The 16,514-nt window shown below is 56.8% G+C and overlaps 1 protein-coding gene across 4 annotated transcripts in view; it reads left to right on the top strand.

Annotated features, from left to right (window-relative positions):
- DIP2C (disco interacting protein 2 homolog C) overlaps positions 1–16,287 on the top strand; it is a 114,629-nt gene extending 98,342 nt beyond the window's left edge. Inside the window, exons 19-31 of one of the 4 annotated variants that reach the window (XM_060192371.1) lie at positions 5,690–5,829; positions 6,597–6,733; positions 7,062–7,270; positions 8,907–9,021; positions 9,186–9,387; positions 9,801–9,910; positions 10,672–10,752; positions 13,235–13,358; positions 13,680–13,801; positions 13,897–14,008; positions 14,085–14,194; positions 15,820–15,950; positions 16,041–16,287. In XM_060192371.1, coding sequence (XP_060048354.1) covers positions 5,690–5,829; positions 6,597–6,733; positions 7,062–7,270; positions 8,907–9,021; positions 9,186–9,387; positions 9,801–9,910; positions 10,672–10,752; positions 13,235–13,358; positions 13,680–13,801; positions 13,897–14,008; positions 14,085–14,194; positions 15,820–15,950; positions 16,041–16,257 — 1,810 coding nt within the window. In that variant the 3' untranslated portion in view covers positions 16,258–16,287. Of the gene's footprint in view, positions 1–5,689; positions 5,830–6,596; positions 6,734–7,061; positions 7,275–8,906; positions 9,022–9,185; positions 9,388–9,800; positions 9,911–10,671; positions 10,753–13,234; positions 13,359–13,679; positions 13,802–13,896; positions 14,009–14,084; positions 14,195–15,629; positions 15,775–15,819; positions 15,951–16,040 lie in introns of those variants that run through there. The other 3 variants (XM_060192372.1, XM_060192373.1, XM_060192374.1) reach the window with 3 other exon arrangements.
- The last annotated feature ends 227 nt before the right edge of the window (positions 16,288–16,514 follow it).

Raw genomic sequence — 16,514 nt, 5'->3', positions numbered from 1 at the left:
CAGGCCCCCATCCTCAGGGTAGCCGTCCCCATGACGCCAGAGGCTTCCTCCACCTGGTTCGGTTCCTGGCCCCGAAAGACGCTTCCTCTGCAGCCTCACTCAAGGTGTCTTGTCTGGGGCACTCTGAGCGGTGCCCTCTGCTCTCACTGGGGCCTCACTTCCTGCTTGCTGTGCCAGGCTTCAGTTCTGTTTGTGGAGGAAGAGAGGACGTGGGGGTGAGGAAGGCGTGTGTGGCCTGGCCTGAGCTTGTCCGCTGCAGTTACACAGCCCCGGCCTCTGAGTGGTGCTGGCCAGCCAGCCAACGGGCTGTGTGGGTGGCTTGTTGGTATGGGGGCTGCAGTGACCGCACTGCTGGTGCTGGCCACCCTGAGGACCCCGGGAGCCAGTCACAGGGTCATGGTGCCTGCTCCTTCTAACGTCCTCGCTTTTCTTGGTGCTCTGTTGAGAGTTTCACACCTGTGTCGTCAGGGATCTGGCAGTGGCAGGCTCCTCAGGGCACTCTCCTATGGCTGAGGAGCCAGGAGGTGCTGGCCCCACAGCGAGCTTTTGTGGCAGTGAACAGCCTCTTCCTCCTCTGTCCCCTGGAAAAGTTGGAGCAGGTCGACTGTTCGTCCTCCGAGTGTGTGGTAGAGTCCTGGGCTTCGGGGATTCACGCCTGTCCTTCCGTCTTGTCGCTGGGCATGGGGCTGTTTCTTGATGAGCCAGTGTTGGGAGGTGTGGTATGTTTCTAGAAATACACCCATTTCTTAGAGGTCATCTGTGTTGTTGGTGTTTAATAGTCTGTGGTCTCCAATGGCTGTTGCGTCTCTGGTCTCCTCTAACCTTTCCCTCCCATTTGTGATTGTTTCCTTGGTGAGACAGAGGTTTGTAAGTGTTATTTTTTTCTTTACCGTCAGGCTTATTGCTGGCGGTCAGTGCCTGTGCATCTCGTTTGCCGGTGGCCATTTTATTTTTTTAATCGTGGGACTGAGGAGAGACACTCCACTGCCCCACCACTTGTGAGACATGCCCTCTGCAGTAGGGAGGCTGTGGACTTGAACCCAGGGCCTCAGGCATGGTAATGTGCACACTCTACCATGTGAGCCACCACCGGGCCCCTCAGTGTTATTTTTTGAAAGAAGCATTTCACTTGGGACACTCATTTCCCCCGCACTCCGGCTGCTGCCTGGACCATGTCCTTCCCTCCCCAGCGGCTCCAAGTTCTGTAATTTGGCGCACACACTCTCTCTCCCTCTCTCTAAGTGCATCGTAGCTGCTTAGTGCAGGTGATGCTCTAAGCACAGTCTTTATAATTAGCAGTGGCACTTTGACTAATTGTGCAGAGGTGATTTTAGGTGACAAGGACTTGATTTCAGCGGGGAGCATCCTTAGGAGCAAAACAGGTGCTGGGCCGGCAGAGCAGCAACAGCTCAGCTGCACTGCTCTGGGACGCTCACCAGCCAGGCATTTTGAGCCCAACTCCCAGCACGCTGGTGGGAGCTTTGGTGCTGCATTCTTTCTCTCTCTGTGTCCTATTGTCTGTGTCTCTCTATCTGAAAAAGACATCCTGTAGCAGTGAGAGTCCAGTAATGACCCCCCAAAAAAGGGCAAGGAAAGCAAATGTTGGTCTCTGCTTGAGAATCTGTTTCTTAGGAGTCGGGCTGTAGTGCAGCGGGTTAAGCGCACGTGATGTGAAGCGCAGGGACCGGCGTAAGGATCCCGGTTCGATCCCGGCTCCCCACCTGCAGGGGAGTCGCTTCACAGGCGGTGAGGCAGGTCTGCAGGTGTCTGTCTTTCTCTACTCTCTGTTTCTCTCTGTCCTATCCAACAACAACGACTTCAATAACAACAATAAAAAAGGACAACAAAAGCGAAAATAAATAAATTAAAAAAAAATTTAAAAACCATTGAAAAATATGTTTCTTACAAGTCCAGTGCTCTAACCCCTGAGCTATAGGGCCAAGGATCTCTTTCTTATTCTGGGTGCCCACACGTTCACACTGGAGTCACTTCCGACAGTGTGATGAAGATGGTGCTCACATTCGCGTTTCACCCGCCATCTCCTCTCAAGTTGCTTTCTGTGGCCTGAGTCCCAGGCGGCCCCACACAGGTATTTGATGGGAGTTGCCAGGCCCCGGAAAGCTTGGGGCAGGGTCTCTGCTCGGAGCCAGCCTGCGCATTGGAACTCACATTATGCAGAGTGCTAAGTTCTAGGCTTCTTTCCTGAAGTCTGCATTTCTCCACACTAAGCAAGCACTCAGAGGTGACCGACTCAGTGACAGTCATTCTGCTTTCTAGTATTCCCTTAGTGTTGGGTGGGAATTCAGGGAGGCTGGGCATCACCCTGCATTGTGTGAAGGCCAGACTCTCACTAGTATCCTATGGGACTTGTCAGCCTCTGGTGCTAACTGCTCAGGGTCCTTCCAGAGGAGTGTGGCATGGGCCTGCTGCCACTCTTTCCATTTTGCTTCAGAGGGCTCTCCGTGGAGCCTCGGACCGGAAAGGCCCAGCTCACCCCTGTGCTCCTCTGTGGTCCTGGTCCTTGGCTCGGCCCACGGGCCACTGGTGGCGGCTCTCTGGCCATCGAGAGGGGCGAAGTGCAGCTGCAGTGCTGCTCCTGAGCCTGGTGGGCCCGGGCCCTGTTGGACCGCTTCCCTGGCAAGTGTGCTGGGAAAGAGCATCAAACTGGAGAGGCAGCTGTGCACACATGTCAGCGGCCAGGCTGCCCAAGCTGCACCCGCAGAGAGACAGCTTTCCATGTCCTGACACCACTCGAGAGCAGCAGAACAGCCAGGAGCCTGGGTGGGGACCTGTGGGAAGGTTCTGGGGCTCACGGGCTTCGGTGGAAACCTTGGGTCTTGTCCAGCTGGGCAAGCAGCGGGTGGCATTAGCAGTGCTCTGGAGTGGAGCCTGGCCACAGCCGGACCCAGCTCCGTGTTCCCTGGAACCAACTGACCGTGCTGGGGCAGCCCAGCCTGGCTCCTCAAGGTGCACCAGGTGCTTGTAGTGGCTGGAGCTGGGGAGGGAGCGAGGAGTCTCAGGAGTCATCGCATCAGTCCAGCTCTGAGGGTCCGGGGCCACCCTCCCCTCATTCTTGGTCATGGTCGTTTGCCCAGTGGCCTGTTGCTGTGGTGCTGGCTGGTGTAGCCATCTGTCTCCTCTTAAGTGTGCGGCTCTTCCCACCACCTGATGAGTCCCCCTCCCGGCAATGGGCACAGATCCTTCTCGGCATCACTGAGTCACTGTTAGGGCCTCACCAGGTTTCTATCTGCAAATCCCCTGGGCTTTTCTGCTTCCCTGGAGCCCAGCGTGGGCAGGAGTGCTGAGAGGCAGCTCTGCGGCCTGGCGGGCACTCTGGCTGCCCTGGGTCTGCACACCACTGGCCATGGGTACACCCCTGCGCCCACTTCCTGTCCAGGTGGGGAGGGGACCAGGCCCCCCACAGGGCTGTCACTGGCACACATCCACACTGAGAGCCCTGTGTGTCCCAACCCCAGCGTGCTGCCTGCACGGGGACAGAGTGATGTCGCACTGCCCAGGGTCGCCCTCCTCTGTGTGTAGACTTTGCCGAGAGCTAAACCGCAGTCTCCTCTGGATTCTTCCCCGCCCCGTCCAGATCGGTACCTCAGAGGTGATCCCAGCTCCGTAACGACTCTGGAAGGTTCATTCACTGACATGTCTGTACACACGTGTTCCTGGCATGCGTGTGTGGGAGCAGGCAGCTTCAGGCCATGCACAAGCCTTGCTGCGCCTCAGCTCATGGACACCTCGGGCAGGGGTGTGAGGGGAAGTGGGTCCCGGTGCCCTGGCCTATCCCTGTGGGCGGAGGAGGCCTGGCACCATGGCATCCCAGACCATCCCCACCAAGGCTGTGTTCCTGTGTGTCTGCTTTTCTGAATTTTGACTTATTATTATTATTATTTTTTAACAGAGTACTGCTCAGCTCTGGCTTATGGTGGTGCTGGGGATTGAACGTGGGACCTTCGGTGACTCAGGCATGAGAGTCTCTTTGCATAACCATTATGCCATCTCCCCCTAAGTTTTGACTGTTAAATATGTATGAAAGCAAAGCTACACTGAGCTGAGATCTCTGGTGTTCTGGACCAGCGGGAGGATGTGGGGGCTCGGGGCTCTGAGGTGAGCTCACGACACTTGTCCTTGTCCTTGTCCCTCCAGGGCAGGCTGGGCTGTGTGCCTGACTCTCGCCTGGGGTCTCACTGAGGACAGTGGGGTCCTGACAGGAGTCCTCCCTCAGTCCTTCCTTTCAGGGGCTGTGACGGGCCTGGGAGGTGACTCAGTGGGTAAAGCACGCACCTTGCCATGTGTGTGAGGCCCTGGGTTCAATCCCCAGTACCGCATGGGAGCACCAGGGAGAGCTCCCTGGGTGGTGGAGTGGTGCTGTGGCTTCCTGTCTCTCAAAGGACAAAAAATTAAGAAGTTGGACCAGGGAGGGAGGTCACACACATGTAAGGCCCTGGGTTCCCTCCCTGACGCCACCTTCAGAACAACAGCACAGGGCTGGGCAGTGGTGCACCTGCTATAGCAAGCTGTACACGAGGACCTGGATTCAAGGCCTGGTCCCCACTTTGGGGGGCTGGGGGGAGGATTCACTAGCAGTGGAGCAGGAATGTCATCTTACTGTCCCTCCTTCCTGTCTCTCCCTGCCTCTCACCTTCTAAGAAAAAAGTGGGCACCAGGAGCAGTGGAGTTGAGTGCATACCAAGCCCCAGTGATAACTCTGTTGACAAAAACAAAACAAAACATAGGGCCTCAGCTGTGGAGCAATGAGTAGGACACTAAACTTGGAAGCATGAGGTCCCAAGTTCGATCCCTAGTATCCCATGTGCCAGAGTGATACACTGGTTCTTTTTTTTTTCTCATGATAATACACAAAATCTTTAGAGATTTTTTTAAGAAGTAAAAAAACATTACCAAGAGGTCAGGGGTAGATAGCATAATGGTTATGCAAAGAGATTCTCAAGCCTGAGACTCTGAAGTCCCAGGTTCAGTCCTCTGCACCACCATAAGCCAGAGCTGAGCAGTGCTCTGCTAAAAAGAAAAAAAGAAAAAGAAAAAAAAAAAAACATTACAAAGCTGTGCTTTGTTAGAATATTTGGAAAAGAGAAGGGCGGGGATTTCTCTGTATCGCCCAGTTCTGGATCCCAAAACCATAGGAACCACTGGTCTTGGGAAACTGCTTAGCAAGGAAGACGCTTTTGTTTTCAAGGTGTGATCTGCTCGCTGTGGGTCAGCAAGTTCGTGTTGGTGACAGTGTTTGAGGTGGCGACACTGTAGAACAGAGGGGCGCCTGCCCTGCAGGGGTTCGGGCTGTTTCTCAGGTTGACGGCAGTGAGGCTGGATGGGCACGAGGCGGGCGCCCTTGCTGCCAGAGGTGGCAGATGCTGCTGTCTCCCTGAGCAGGTGTCTGAGGTGGGCACAGAGGGCTGCTACCACTTTGTCCACACTGGGCGGTGATGACTCCCTCTGACCTTTATCTGTGCTGGAAAGCCGTGTCATGGGGGCTTCGAGTCACTTGCTGGGATGTCTGGGAGGGAGGGTCTCTGAGGGAGGGCTGCCTCAGGCCAGTCTTCCTGATATTACTACAGTATCTGGACACCTAGGGAGGAGGTCGCCATTACTGCCCCCAGCTTCCCAGAGACCCCCACCCTCTGGTGCCCATCTCTGACTCAGACCCCACCTGCTGTTTCAGGCCCACGGACGACAGCAACCAGCCCCCGGGCCGCGGTGTGCTGTCCATGCATGGGCTCACCTACGGGGTCATCCGGGTGGACTCGGAGGAGAAGCTGTCGGTGCTCACCGTGCAGGACGTGGGGCTCGTCATGCCGGGAGGTGAGGGCTGCAGGGCACTGGGGAAGTTGCAGGGGTGCAGGTGGGGGAGTCAGCCATGTCGGGGGGTGTTGGGGTGGGAGCAGCAGGCGGGGGGAGTCAGCCATGTGGGGGGTGTTGGGGTGGGAGCAGCAGGTGGGGGAGTCAGCCATGTGGGGGCTGTTGGAGTGGGGGAGCAGGCAGGGGAGTCAGCCAAGTGGGGGCGTGTTGGAGTGGGGGCAGCCGGCTCCAGAGGCTCCCGCCCGATCTTTCTCCTGTGTCTGCACTGCAGGTGCCTTAGCCAGCGTGCAAGCTTGCTCTCACTCCCGGGTTCCTAGAGACATTGCCTCAGCTAAGGAACCCAGACTCTCAAGCCCAGTGGAATTGGGCGGGGCGGGGGGCGGCGTATCTGGGCTGCTGAGAGCTGGCCATTCCTTCCTGGGGAGCCCCATTTCCCCTCCCAGTGCCGGGTCAGGGTCTCTACTTCCCTGAGACCCAGGACCCCACTTCTCTGAGGTCAGTCTGGAGCACCCACTCCCCTGAGAGCCAGAGCCCCACTTCTCTGAGGTCAGAGGGGGTGCCCACACAGCATCACGTGGTCTCTGCAGGTGAGGCGGCTACTGGCAGTGGTGCTCATGCTGATGCCTCAGAACTGTGCAGAGGGCCCTGAGGGCAGACCCTGTGCCCCCACTCCCAGCTGTCTGCCCAGCATGACCAGGCACCTGGCTCACACAGAGTGTGACTCCTATTCCCTCTGTGCCTTCTCACTGTCCCCTGCCCCCCCCCCCCAGCCATCATGTGCTCTGTGAAGCCCGATGGGATCCCCCAGCTCTGTAGGACCGACGAGATCGGGGAGCTGTGTGTGTGCGCCATCGCCACTGGAATGTCCTACTACGGCCTCTCGGGCATGACCAAGAACACCTTTGAGGTGGGCAGCTCTGTGTTAAGAGGGTGATGTCTGTGGGCAGCCATAGCCGCGCTCCTCCTCCTGCTGACCACACAGTCTCCAGGACCTGAGACCGGTCAGCGTCCTCAGGGGCAGGAGAGAGGACACGCCAGTGCTGCACATGGTGTGTGTGTCCCAGCTCTCTGGCCTACAGAGAGGAGACAAGGGGAGATAGGACTGGGAGGGCAGGTGGAGGGAGCATCCTGCCCTGGGGATTGGGCTCCCCAGCTGGACTCAGGCTTGGGGGGAGGGGGCACACGTGAGGGCAGGAGGGAGTCACGTGGTCACGCAGGCTGCTGTGTCCTCTCAGGTGTTCCCGGTGACGAGCTCGGGGGCCCCCGTCAGCGAGTACCCCTTCGTGAGGACGGGTCTGCTGGGCTTCGTGGGCCCCGGGGGCCTGGTGTTTGTGGTGGGCAAGATGGATGGGCTCATGGTGGTCAGTGGCCGCAGACACAACGCTGACGACATTGTGGCCACAGCGCTGGCTGTGGAGCCCATGAAGTTTGTTTACCGAGGACGGTGAGTGAGGGGTCAGGGCAAGGATGGTGACTGTGTGTGGTGTAGGGGGTCTGCACTCCAGACCCGATGCTCTGCAGGCCGCACGAGCTTCTCACACTTGTGGGAAGTTTTCTGTAAGCTGTAGAGATTGGTGGTCCCTAGCCCTTCTGGTTCTGACTGTTGGAGTCCAAGGACTTCCTCCGGACAGCTGTGTGTATGTCACTCAGGCCGAGCCAGAGCTGCCAGGCAGGAGGCCTGAGGGTCTAGGAGCAGCCACAGGGAACTTGGGGAGACAGCCCGTGCCACCCTGCTTCCCAGAGAACTTGGCACCTCAGCCACACGCACCTGCCCTCACCTGGCTGCTGGTGGAAGAGGAGACCCCATGGGCACCCCCCACTCTGGAGATGCTGGAGCTCCAGCCTGTGAAAGGATCTGGTTCAGTTCTGAGGAAGCCCCATTTGTGTGCCAAGGGTCCCACACATCTGTACCAAGAGACCCTCGCTCAGTCTGTGAGATGACCACCCCCATCTGTGTGATGGACCACAGCCCTCTGTGTCAGGGACCATCTGGGTCAGGGTTGGTCAGCAGCTCCTCTCCCCATTTGTGTGAGAAACCCATCTCCCTAAGAGACTCTCCATCTGTGAGATCCATCTGTGTGAGGGACCCTTTCTGCTGAGCCCCTTTCCACGTAAGGGATGTCCATCTGTGGGACGTGCCCTCATCTATATCCCTGTTGGTGTGAGGAACCCTTTGTAGAGAGACCCTGACATCTTCATGAAGGACCCTTTGTGCCAAGGGACCTTCCATCTATGGGAGAAATCCCCTGTCTGTGAGGGACCCCTGCCTTTGTGAGGGGCCCCACTGTCTTTGTTAAGGCTCTTCTGTCTGTGTGAAGAACTCTTTCTGCTGGATTTTTGTGAAATGCCCTGTTTGTGTGAGCATCCCTGCCCTGTGTGTGAAGGACCCTCCTGTCTGAGGAACCCTCTGTTTGTGCCAAGGGACTCTCCCATCTCAGGGAGACTCCCCATCTTGTGAGGAATCCTTTTGTCTATATGAGGGATCCCCTGCCTGTGTGAATAGACCCCCCCATCTGTGTGAGGGTCCCTGTCTACATGAGGTACTCTATCTGCTATCCGAGCCTAGGGATGCTGTCTGTGAGGACCCTGTCTGTATGAGCCGCCCCCCATCTCTGCCAAGGAACACCCTATCTGTGAAGGGCCCCTCTGTTTGTCTATCTGAGGGACCTCTGTGCCAGGGGACCCCCATCTGAGGATTTTTCTGTATGAGAGACCCCCTAACTCTCAGAAGGGCTCCCTACCTGTGTCAGGACCCTTTGTGCTGAGGGTTCCCCCCATCTCTGTGAGGAGCCCTCTGTGAGGGGCCCCCTGTCTGAATGAAAGACCCCTCCCATGCCTGTGTGAGGCGCCCTTTGGTGAAGTTCACCACACCTGTATGAAGTCCCCTCCCCACGTGTGTCAAGGGTCTCCCACATGTGCTAAGGGTTCCTTCATCTACTTGAGGGGTCCCTGCAGCATGCTCAGGGCAGGCCTGGTCTCCTTGTGTAGAGGCCATGCGTCCTCAGCAAGCCATGGTCACTGCAGATGGGCCGGTGTCTCCTGAGGCTGTCACTAGCTGCCTCACTGTCCCTCATCTGTAGAATCGCCGTGTTCTCAGTGACTGTGCTGCATGACGAGAGGATTGTGATCGTGGCGGAGCAGAGGCCTGACTCCACAGAGGAGGACAGCTTCCAGTGGATGAGCCGGGTGCTCCAGGTACCCGCCCATGTGTCCTCCCCCAGCAGGGACGCCTGAGTCAGCAAGGTTGATAGGGGGAGCGCTTGTTGGACCTTGAGATGTTCTGCAGGAACGGCTCTTGCAGTCTGAGTAGCACCGCTCCCTGCTGGCCAGGCCTCACCTGCCGTCTCTCTTGCTTTCAGGCCATCGACAGCATCCATCAAGTTGGGGTTTATTGCCTGGCCCTGGTTCCAGCGAACACTCTCCCCAAAACTCCTCTTGGGGGGATCCACTTGTCAGAAACGAAACAGCTGTTCCTGGAGGGCTCACTGCACCCCTGCAACGTCCTGATGTGCCCCCACACCTGCGTCACCAACCTGCCCAAACCTCGGCAGAAGCAGCCAGGTGTGTGTCTGTGCTCCTGCCCTGCCCTGGGGCTCGCCACCAGCAGCGAATACCACGTTTAGACACTGAGACACAGCTCAGCTGCAGTCAAACGCACAGTGAGAACTAGGTGTCTGGTCTCCTTGAGCAGACCACAGGCTGAGTGCACGCTAGGAGTGTCTTTTTGGCCCACATCTTTAGGGACAGCTTTCTCCCTAGCCCGATACCTCCACCTCTCCCCTCACTCACAGACACAGCCTCTGTCACACAAGGTACTGCACTCACATTCACTCTCGGCGCCCCCCAGTGGAACATGAAGGCAGTGCGGGAGACTGACTTGAAGCCGTAGGACCCCCTGGGAAAGTGCCTTCCCCTGGGCAGGGAGCGCAGGGACCCCACAGTGCTCACCCGCAGCGGGTGCGCTTTCTCTCCAGAAATCGGCCCCGCCTCTGTGATGGTGGGGAACCTGGTGTCTGGGAAGAGGATTGCGCAGGCCAGTGGCCGGGACCTGGGCCAGATTGAGGACAATGACCAGGCCCGCAAGGTGAGCAACCCCCAGAGGGCCGGCCCACCCCAGCAGCTTGGCCCCTCGAGTACTGGCCTCTGAGCAGCCCTGCTTCTGGAGACAGTGGGTCGTTCACTGGGGCCGTCTGCCACACACTGCCCCTGGGGCAGCCAGCCTGGCTCACGTCTCTGTCCCCCCACCTGTCCCCAGCTTGTTGCTGGGCTGTGGTCCGTAGCATCTGGGGGCCAGGTGGCCTCAGCTTAGTGTGCAGGCACAGGGACGTCCTCGTGCCTCTCCACAAGTCACAGCATTGTCACGTGCCCCTGTGATAGCCTTTCAGCTCAGAGATGCCCCAGGAAAGCAGCCTGGGAGTGGTGGCTCAGCTCATCTGAGTCCCTGCCCGTGTGGCCATACCTCCTCAGTCACTGATGGGCTCAACCACAGTTCATGTGAGAGGGGCTCCAGATCTGCATCTCGACCCTCAGCCCGTGTTCCCTACCCTCCACACACACCCCCACCCCCAGCCCCACCCCCATGATGGCAGTGCTGCCGCAGGATGCCAGGAGCCCCAGAATGCCCCCAACAGCCACTGGAGCACTGCCCATACCGGCCAGCTCTGGAGAAGGCTGGGCCGTGGGGGTGGCCCCAGCCTCCGCTGACCTCAGAACTCCCCTCAGCATCCCAGTGGAGAGGCCTGCTCCCCAGTGGAGAGGCCCCCCAAAGCATTCAGCCTCCCCAGCCCTCCCCGCCAAGTGGGCCACGCCAGGAGGGCTGATCCTGCCAGCTGTGTTTTGTTCCAGTTCCTGTTCCTCTCGGAGGTCCTGCAGTGGAGGGCCCAGACCACCCCCGACCACGTCCTCTACACGCTGCTCAACTGCAGGGTGAGCTTGCCCAGGGTCCTGCCGGGGGAATATGCCTCCAGGCCGGACTCCTCAGTCACAGGAGGCGTGTAGAGTCCTTCATGTTGGGCTGTGTCGACAGAGACTTCCTACTTAGGGACTGTGTTTCAGCACAGGGGTTCGCACCTCTGTCTGCACATGCTGACCTGCACATCTGTATGTATCACAGACATATGATAAGAGACAAATTGACAAGGGGAATTGAGAATTGAGTCTGGTCATGAAGTCCCACCCCACACACAAGTGGAGACTGGGGGCTTGAACCCGGGCCCCTGCACATTGCACCATGTGTACTCTACCAGGTGTGCCACCTCCCAGTCCCTCTAGCAGCATGTTTTAGAGCGTTTCTCTAAAGAATAAGTGGGAGCAAACTCTACAGCAGACTTTGGAGATACTGACACCTGTCTTCTGTTTTCATCGCTGTTACATTTCAGCTGGAATTTACACATGAGCTTCTTCAGAAGGAGTAAGACCATTTTCATGCTTTGTGTATAGTGAAGTTCATGTTTACATCTCACGTTAGAAAAGCAAGCTTCACAAATACAGGCCCACACAATTCATTAGAATAAGACCTTGGAAGTCGGGCGGTAGCGCAGTGGGTTAAGCACACATGGTGCAAAGCGCAAGGACCGGCAGAAGGATCCGGGTTCCAGCTCCCGACTCCCCACCTGCAGGGGGTTCCTTCACAAGTGGTGAAGCAGGTCTGCAGGTGTCTATCTTTCTCTCCCCCTCTGTCTTCCCCTCCTCTCTCCATGTCTCTCTGTCCTATCCAACAATGACGACATCAATAACAACAACAATAACTACAACAATAAAAAGCAAGGGCAACAAAAGGAAATAAATATTTAAAAAATATTTACATATATATATGAATAAGATCTTAAGCTCCTGATACAAACTCACCAGTGGGGTTTGGCCTCTTTTCCACACTTTTCTCCTGGGCCTCTCTCCACACGTGGCTTGGTGTTCATACTGTTTCGATGGGCGCAGGGGGCACAGGGCTCTCACCCTCAAAACTGCTGCCCAGAGTGAAGCCTGAGAGGGCAGGGCCATTCATTCATCAGCTCCCAGAGTATCCTGGTTCCTGCCTCCTGTGCACCGGCTGCAGGAGGGGAGTCCTTGGCCTCCGTCTCTGTAGAATGTGGCTTGGCCATGGCCAGCAGCTTCAGAGAGAGGCATCTACAGGAGGCTTTGCACACTGCGGCTGTGCTGTGTCCCCAGCAAGGCCAAGCTGAGCTGCCTGTGCTTTGCAGCCAGTCCCGTCTGCTTTGACCCCCCCCCTCCCCCCGTGCTCATTTTGCTACTGCCCTTCCCTAACAGTCTTTTACAAAAAGGTTATCTATTAATGCAGAGGTGGAGGAGAGAGAACCAGAGCATCACTCTGGCGTGTGTGATGCTGGGGTTTGACCCTGGGACCTCCTGCTTGAGAGCCCAGCCCCATACCACTGTGCCACCTCCCAGGCCACACTAACCACCTTTTCTCTCATTGTTTTTTTGTTATTTATTATTTTTTTAAAAGATTTTATTTATGAGAAAGGAGGAGAGAGAAAGAACCAGACATCACTCTGGCACACGTGCTGCCGGGGATCAAACTCAGGACCTCATGCTCGAGAGTCCAAAGCTTTACCGCTGTGCCACCTCCCGGACCCCTTCTCATTGTTCCTTAAACAGTCCAAGTGTATTTTCCATTTGTGTCGAAATGTTTTAGATGCCCCCATGAAAATGAACTTGGCATTTCCTTTCTTCAGCTTTCTTTGATTTTTGTAGTTTCCACTGTTTCGTTTTGACCCTTTGAGTTTGGATGTGGTCTGTCTCAGGCTTCCCACAGGTCTTCTCAGAATCCACCGTGTGCGTTCTTGTGCCCATAGTTTGCCTACTGAAGTCCCAGAGTTATTACACTGATAGTCTTTAAGTTTAGCTGGGTTTTCTTTTTCTTTTTTTAGATGAAGTGCTGATTTTTTATTTATTTATTTTCTCTTTTTGTTGTCCTTGTTGTTTTTCCTTGTTGTTGTAGTTATTATTGTTATTGTTGTTGTCGTTGTTAGATAGGACAGAGAGAAATGGAGAGAGGAGGGGAAGACAGAGAGGGGCAGAGAAAGACACCTGCAGACCTGCTTCACTGCCTGTAAAGCGACTCCCCTGCAGGTGGGGAGCCGGGGGCTCAAACCGGGATCCTTATGCCGACCTTGTGCTTTGCGCCACCTGCGCTTAACCCGCTGAGCTGTTACAGCCCGACTCCCGGAGTGCTGATTTTTTAAAGATCTCTGTAGATAATACACGTCTCTGTTGGTCTGTGCCTCTCACCAAGCAGGGCAGAGGGCAGAGCCTGGGAGGCCTGTTGCAAACAGCCTGCAAGCAGCTGTGGAATTTGCAGGGGCCCCACTGCACTGTCCCTGCAGAGGGAGCAGCTGCACGTGGGCACCCCCCACACCCCCCACTCACCACTGGCTTGTGTGACACGCAGGGCACGATAGCGAGCTCCCTGACGTGTGTGCAGCTGCACAAGCGTGCTGAGAAGATCGCCGTGATGCTCATGGAGAGGGGCCACCTGCAGGATGGGGACCACGTGGCGCTGGTCTACCCCCCAGGTGCAGTGGATGCTGGGGTCCCCGGGTGTGCAGTGTGGTACAGGTCCCAGAGTGCAGGCCAGAGGTGCCTCCCCACCCCACCCCACCCCACCCCCTAGTGTGCAGTGACTCCCACAGGGTCAGGCTCCCCCTGCTGTCTGGGTGAGGGGGTGGTGGCAGCAGGGTTTAGTCCTCACTGTACCTAGTCGTCCTAATGGGAGGGAATTCGAGAGAATGCCTAGTGTTTTTGTGCCCTGGGTGAGTGGCTCCTCCTTTCTGGTGGGAATTTTGCAGGGGAATAGGGTGGCGGCCCTGACTCCTGGGGTGTCTGTCCCTGCTCAGGGATCGACCTCATCGCGGCTTTCTACGGCTGCCTGTATGCCGGCTGCGTGCCCATTACCGTGCGCCCCCCACACCCGCAGAACATCGCCACCACGCTGCCCACTGTGAAGATGATTGTGGAGGTAACGCCGCCCACCAGCGAGAGGGCCTGGGTCAGGCGTGGGTGCTGGGGCCTGAGTGGGGGCCCTTCTCAATGCTGCCTCCGTTCCAACTGCAGGTCAGCCGCTCTGCCTGCCTGATGACCACTCAGCTTATATGCAAACTGCTGCGGTCCCGGGAGGCCGCTGCAGCTGTGGACGTCAGGGCCTGGCCCCCCATCCTGGACACAGGTCAGTCTGGGCCCCCGCTGCGAGGGGTCTGCGGGCATCCTGGTCCCGGCGCTCATGGCTCTGCTCGGCCCTGCAGATGATTTGCCAAAGAAGCGGCCTGCCCAGATCTACAAGCCTTCCAACCCCGACATGCTGGCATATCTGGACTTCAGCGTGTCTACCACGGGCATGCTCGCCGGGGTCAAGGTGAGCTGCTGGCCCTGGGCCCTGGTGGGTGTGTTCCAGGGACAGGCCTGGTGACTGGGATGCAGCTCTGAGAGGCAGGGCCAGTACCACTGCCGGCCAACCTGCCTGGCTGACGATGATGATGGCGGGAGTCTGTCTGTCTGGGCTCCCATCAGCCCCCGTGGTGGGCTCCACAAGCTGCACTGATTCCCCTTCCTCCTGACCCCACAGCCTGATCCTCGGGGTGTACACCCTTATGTGTAATAGCTAGGTCACGTGACAGTTCCTCCTTCACTTTTTTGGGGGGACGGCCTTGCTGGTTTCCACAACAGCTATGGCCCACCTTCCACCCCAAGTCTCACAAGCTCATGGGCCGCTTTACACACCCAGCAGCACTGGTGCTTTTCTGAGTTTTTGATTGTGTCTGTACCTAAGGTAGCAACTGCATGTGACTTTGATCTGAGTTGCTTTATTTATTTATTCCCTTTTGTTGCCCTTGTTTTATTGTTGTCGCCGTTGTTGGATAGGACAGAAAGAAATGGAGAGAGATGGGGAAGACGGGGAAAGATAGACAACTGCAGACCTGCTTTACCACCTGTGAAGCGACTCCCCTGCAGGTGGGGAGCCGGGGGCTCGAACCGGGATCCTTACGCCGGTCCTTGTGCTTTGTGCCACATGTGCTTAACCTGCTGCGCCACCGCCCAACTCCCCAAGTTGCTTTTTAAATGTTTATTTTAGATAGAGACATTGAGAGGGGAGAATGAGAGTTAGAGAGGGGGGGGTTACCTGCAGCACTGTTTCACTGCTCATGAAGCTTCTCCCCTGCACATGAGGTCCAGGGGGCTCGAACTCAGGTCCTTGGGCACTGTAATGTGTGCACTCAACCAGATGTGCTCCTACCCAGCCCCGAGTTGCTTCAATGATGAACGACTTCAGCGGCTTTCCTTGCAGTTATTGGGCAGCTCATCGTCTTGTTTAGAGAAATGTCCAAGGAAACAGATGGGTTGGTTTTCTGTTCTTGGTTTTAGGAGATCGAGATCTCTCATTATCTCTTTCCCTCTCTCATCATCTCTCTCCCTCTCTTGGATATGAGTCCTTATCTGATGGTTTACAAACATTTTCTTCTACTCATTGGCTATCTTTTTACTCTGAGCCTAGTGTTTGTTGATGTACATGACTTTTAAATTTTCATAAAGTCAGATTTCCTTATGTTTGTCCTTGCCTTTGCCCTTGGTTTCATAACAAGAAGTCATTGCCAAATGAATCCTGTCTGGGCTGTTGTGCTCCAGATGTCTGTCTGTCTCCTCAGCGCATGATTTCTTCATAGAGAGACAAATCCGTCATCCGCAGCAAACTCCCCCCCCCCCCACAAGAACAGGAGCAGCGTGGGTCCTGGATGGGGTGCCGTGCACCTGCACATGAACAGAATGTAGCACCCCATCTCCATCCTGCCTAGAGCGTGCAGTGTGACTGCCTTTCCAGTGAGGCCTCAGCCGGGGGTGCTCCTCCCGCCTAGTGACTGCATGGCCGTTGGGGCTTGCCCTGGAGATGTGGAGAACGCCCACGGTTCACACTCTCACACTCCGGTCTAGCCCAAGAGCCTGCTCTGCCTGCGGGCTCTGCTCTGAGCGGCTCCTGCCTTGCAGATGTCTCACGCAGCCACCAGTGCCTTCTGCCGATCCATTAAGCTGCAGTGTGAGCTGTACCCCTCCAGAGAGGTGGCCATCTGCCTGGACCCGTACTGTGGACTCGGCTTCGTCCTGTGGTGCCTCTGCAGGTGAGTCCCTCCAGCGTCGGGGCTGAGTCATGAGCCCAGCTGCTCTGGGCCGCTGGCCGTGTGCCCAGGCCTGACCCCCTCTCTCTGCAGCGTGTACTCGGGACACCAGTCCATCCTCATCCCACCCTCAGAGCTGGAGACCAGCCCTGCGCTGTGGCTGCTCGCCGTGAGCCAGTACAAGGTCCGTGACACCTTCTGCTCCTACTCGGTGATGGAGCTCTGCACCAAGGGCCTGGGCTCTCAGACCGAGGCCCTAAAGGTGAGCGGCCCCCAGCACATGCTTCACAGGGGCTTGAACCATACGTGATCCGCCCTCCCACTCGAGTCACCCCCTGGCCACCGTGAGACAGAGTGTCCTGGGTTGCCCTAGTGCCGTGAACTCGTCTCTTCTATCTTCTGAGAAGCCAGTTTTGTTCTGTTGCTGTACCGCCAAGTACTAGAATTCAGTCACCCAGCCACGCCTTTTCTGCCTGGTCTGGAGGTCTGGATCCTAACCAACATTTGTTTCATGATTAGGCAAGCAGTAGAGAAGTTTGTTTGTATGTGTGCACGTGGGAGTAGTGT

The sequence above is a fragment of the Erinaceus europaeus genome, chromosome 6, assembly GCF_950295315.1.
Source record: "Erinaceus europaeus chromosome 6, mEriEur2.1, whole genome shotgun sequence".
Lineage (NCBI taxonomy): Eukaryota > Metazoa > Chordata > Mammalia > Eulipotyphla > Erinaceidae > Erinaceus > Erinaceus europaeus.
The sequence above is the reverse complement of the archived record's forward strand: the minus strand, read 5'-3'. Positions and strand labels throughout refer to the sequence as shown.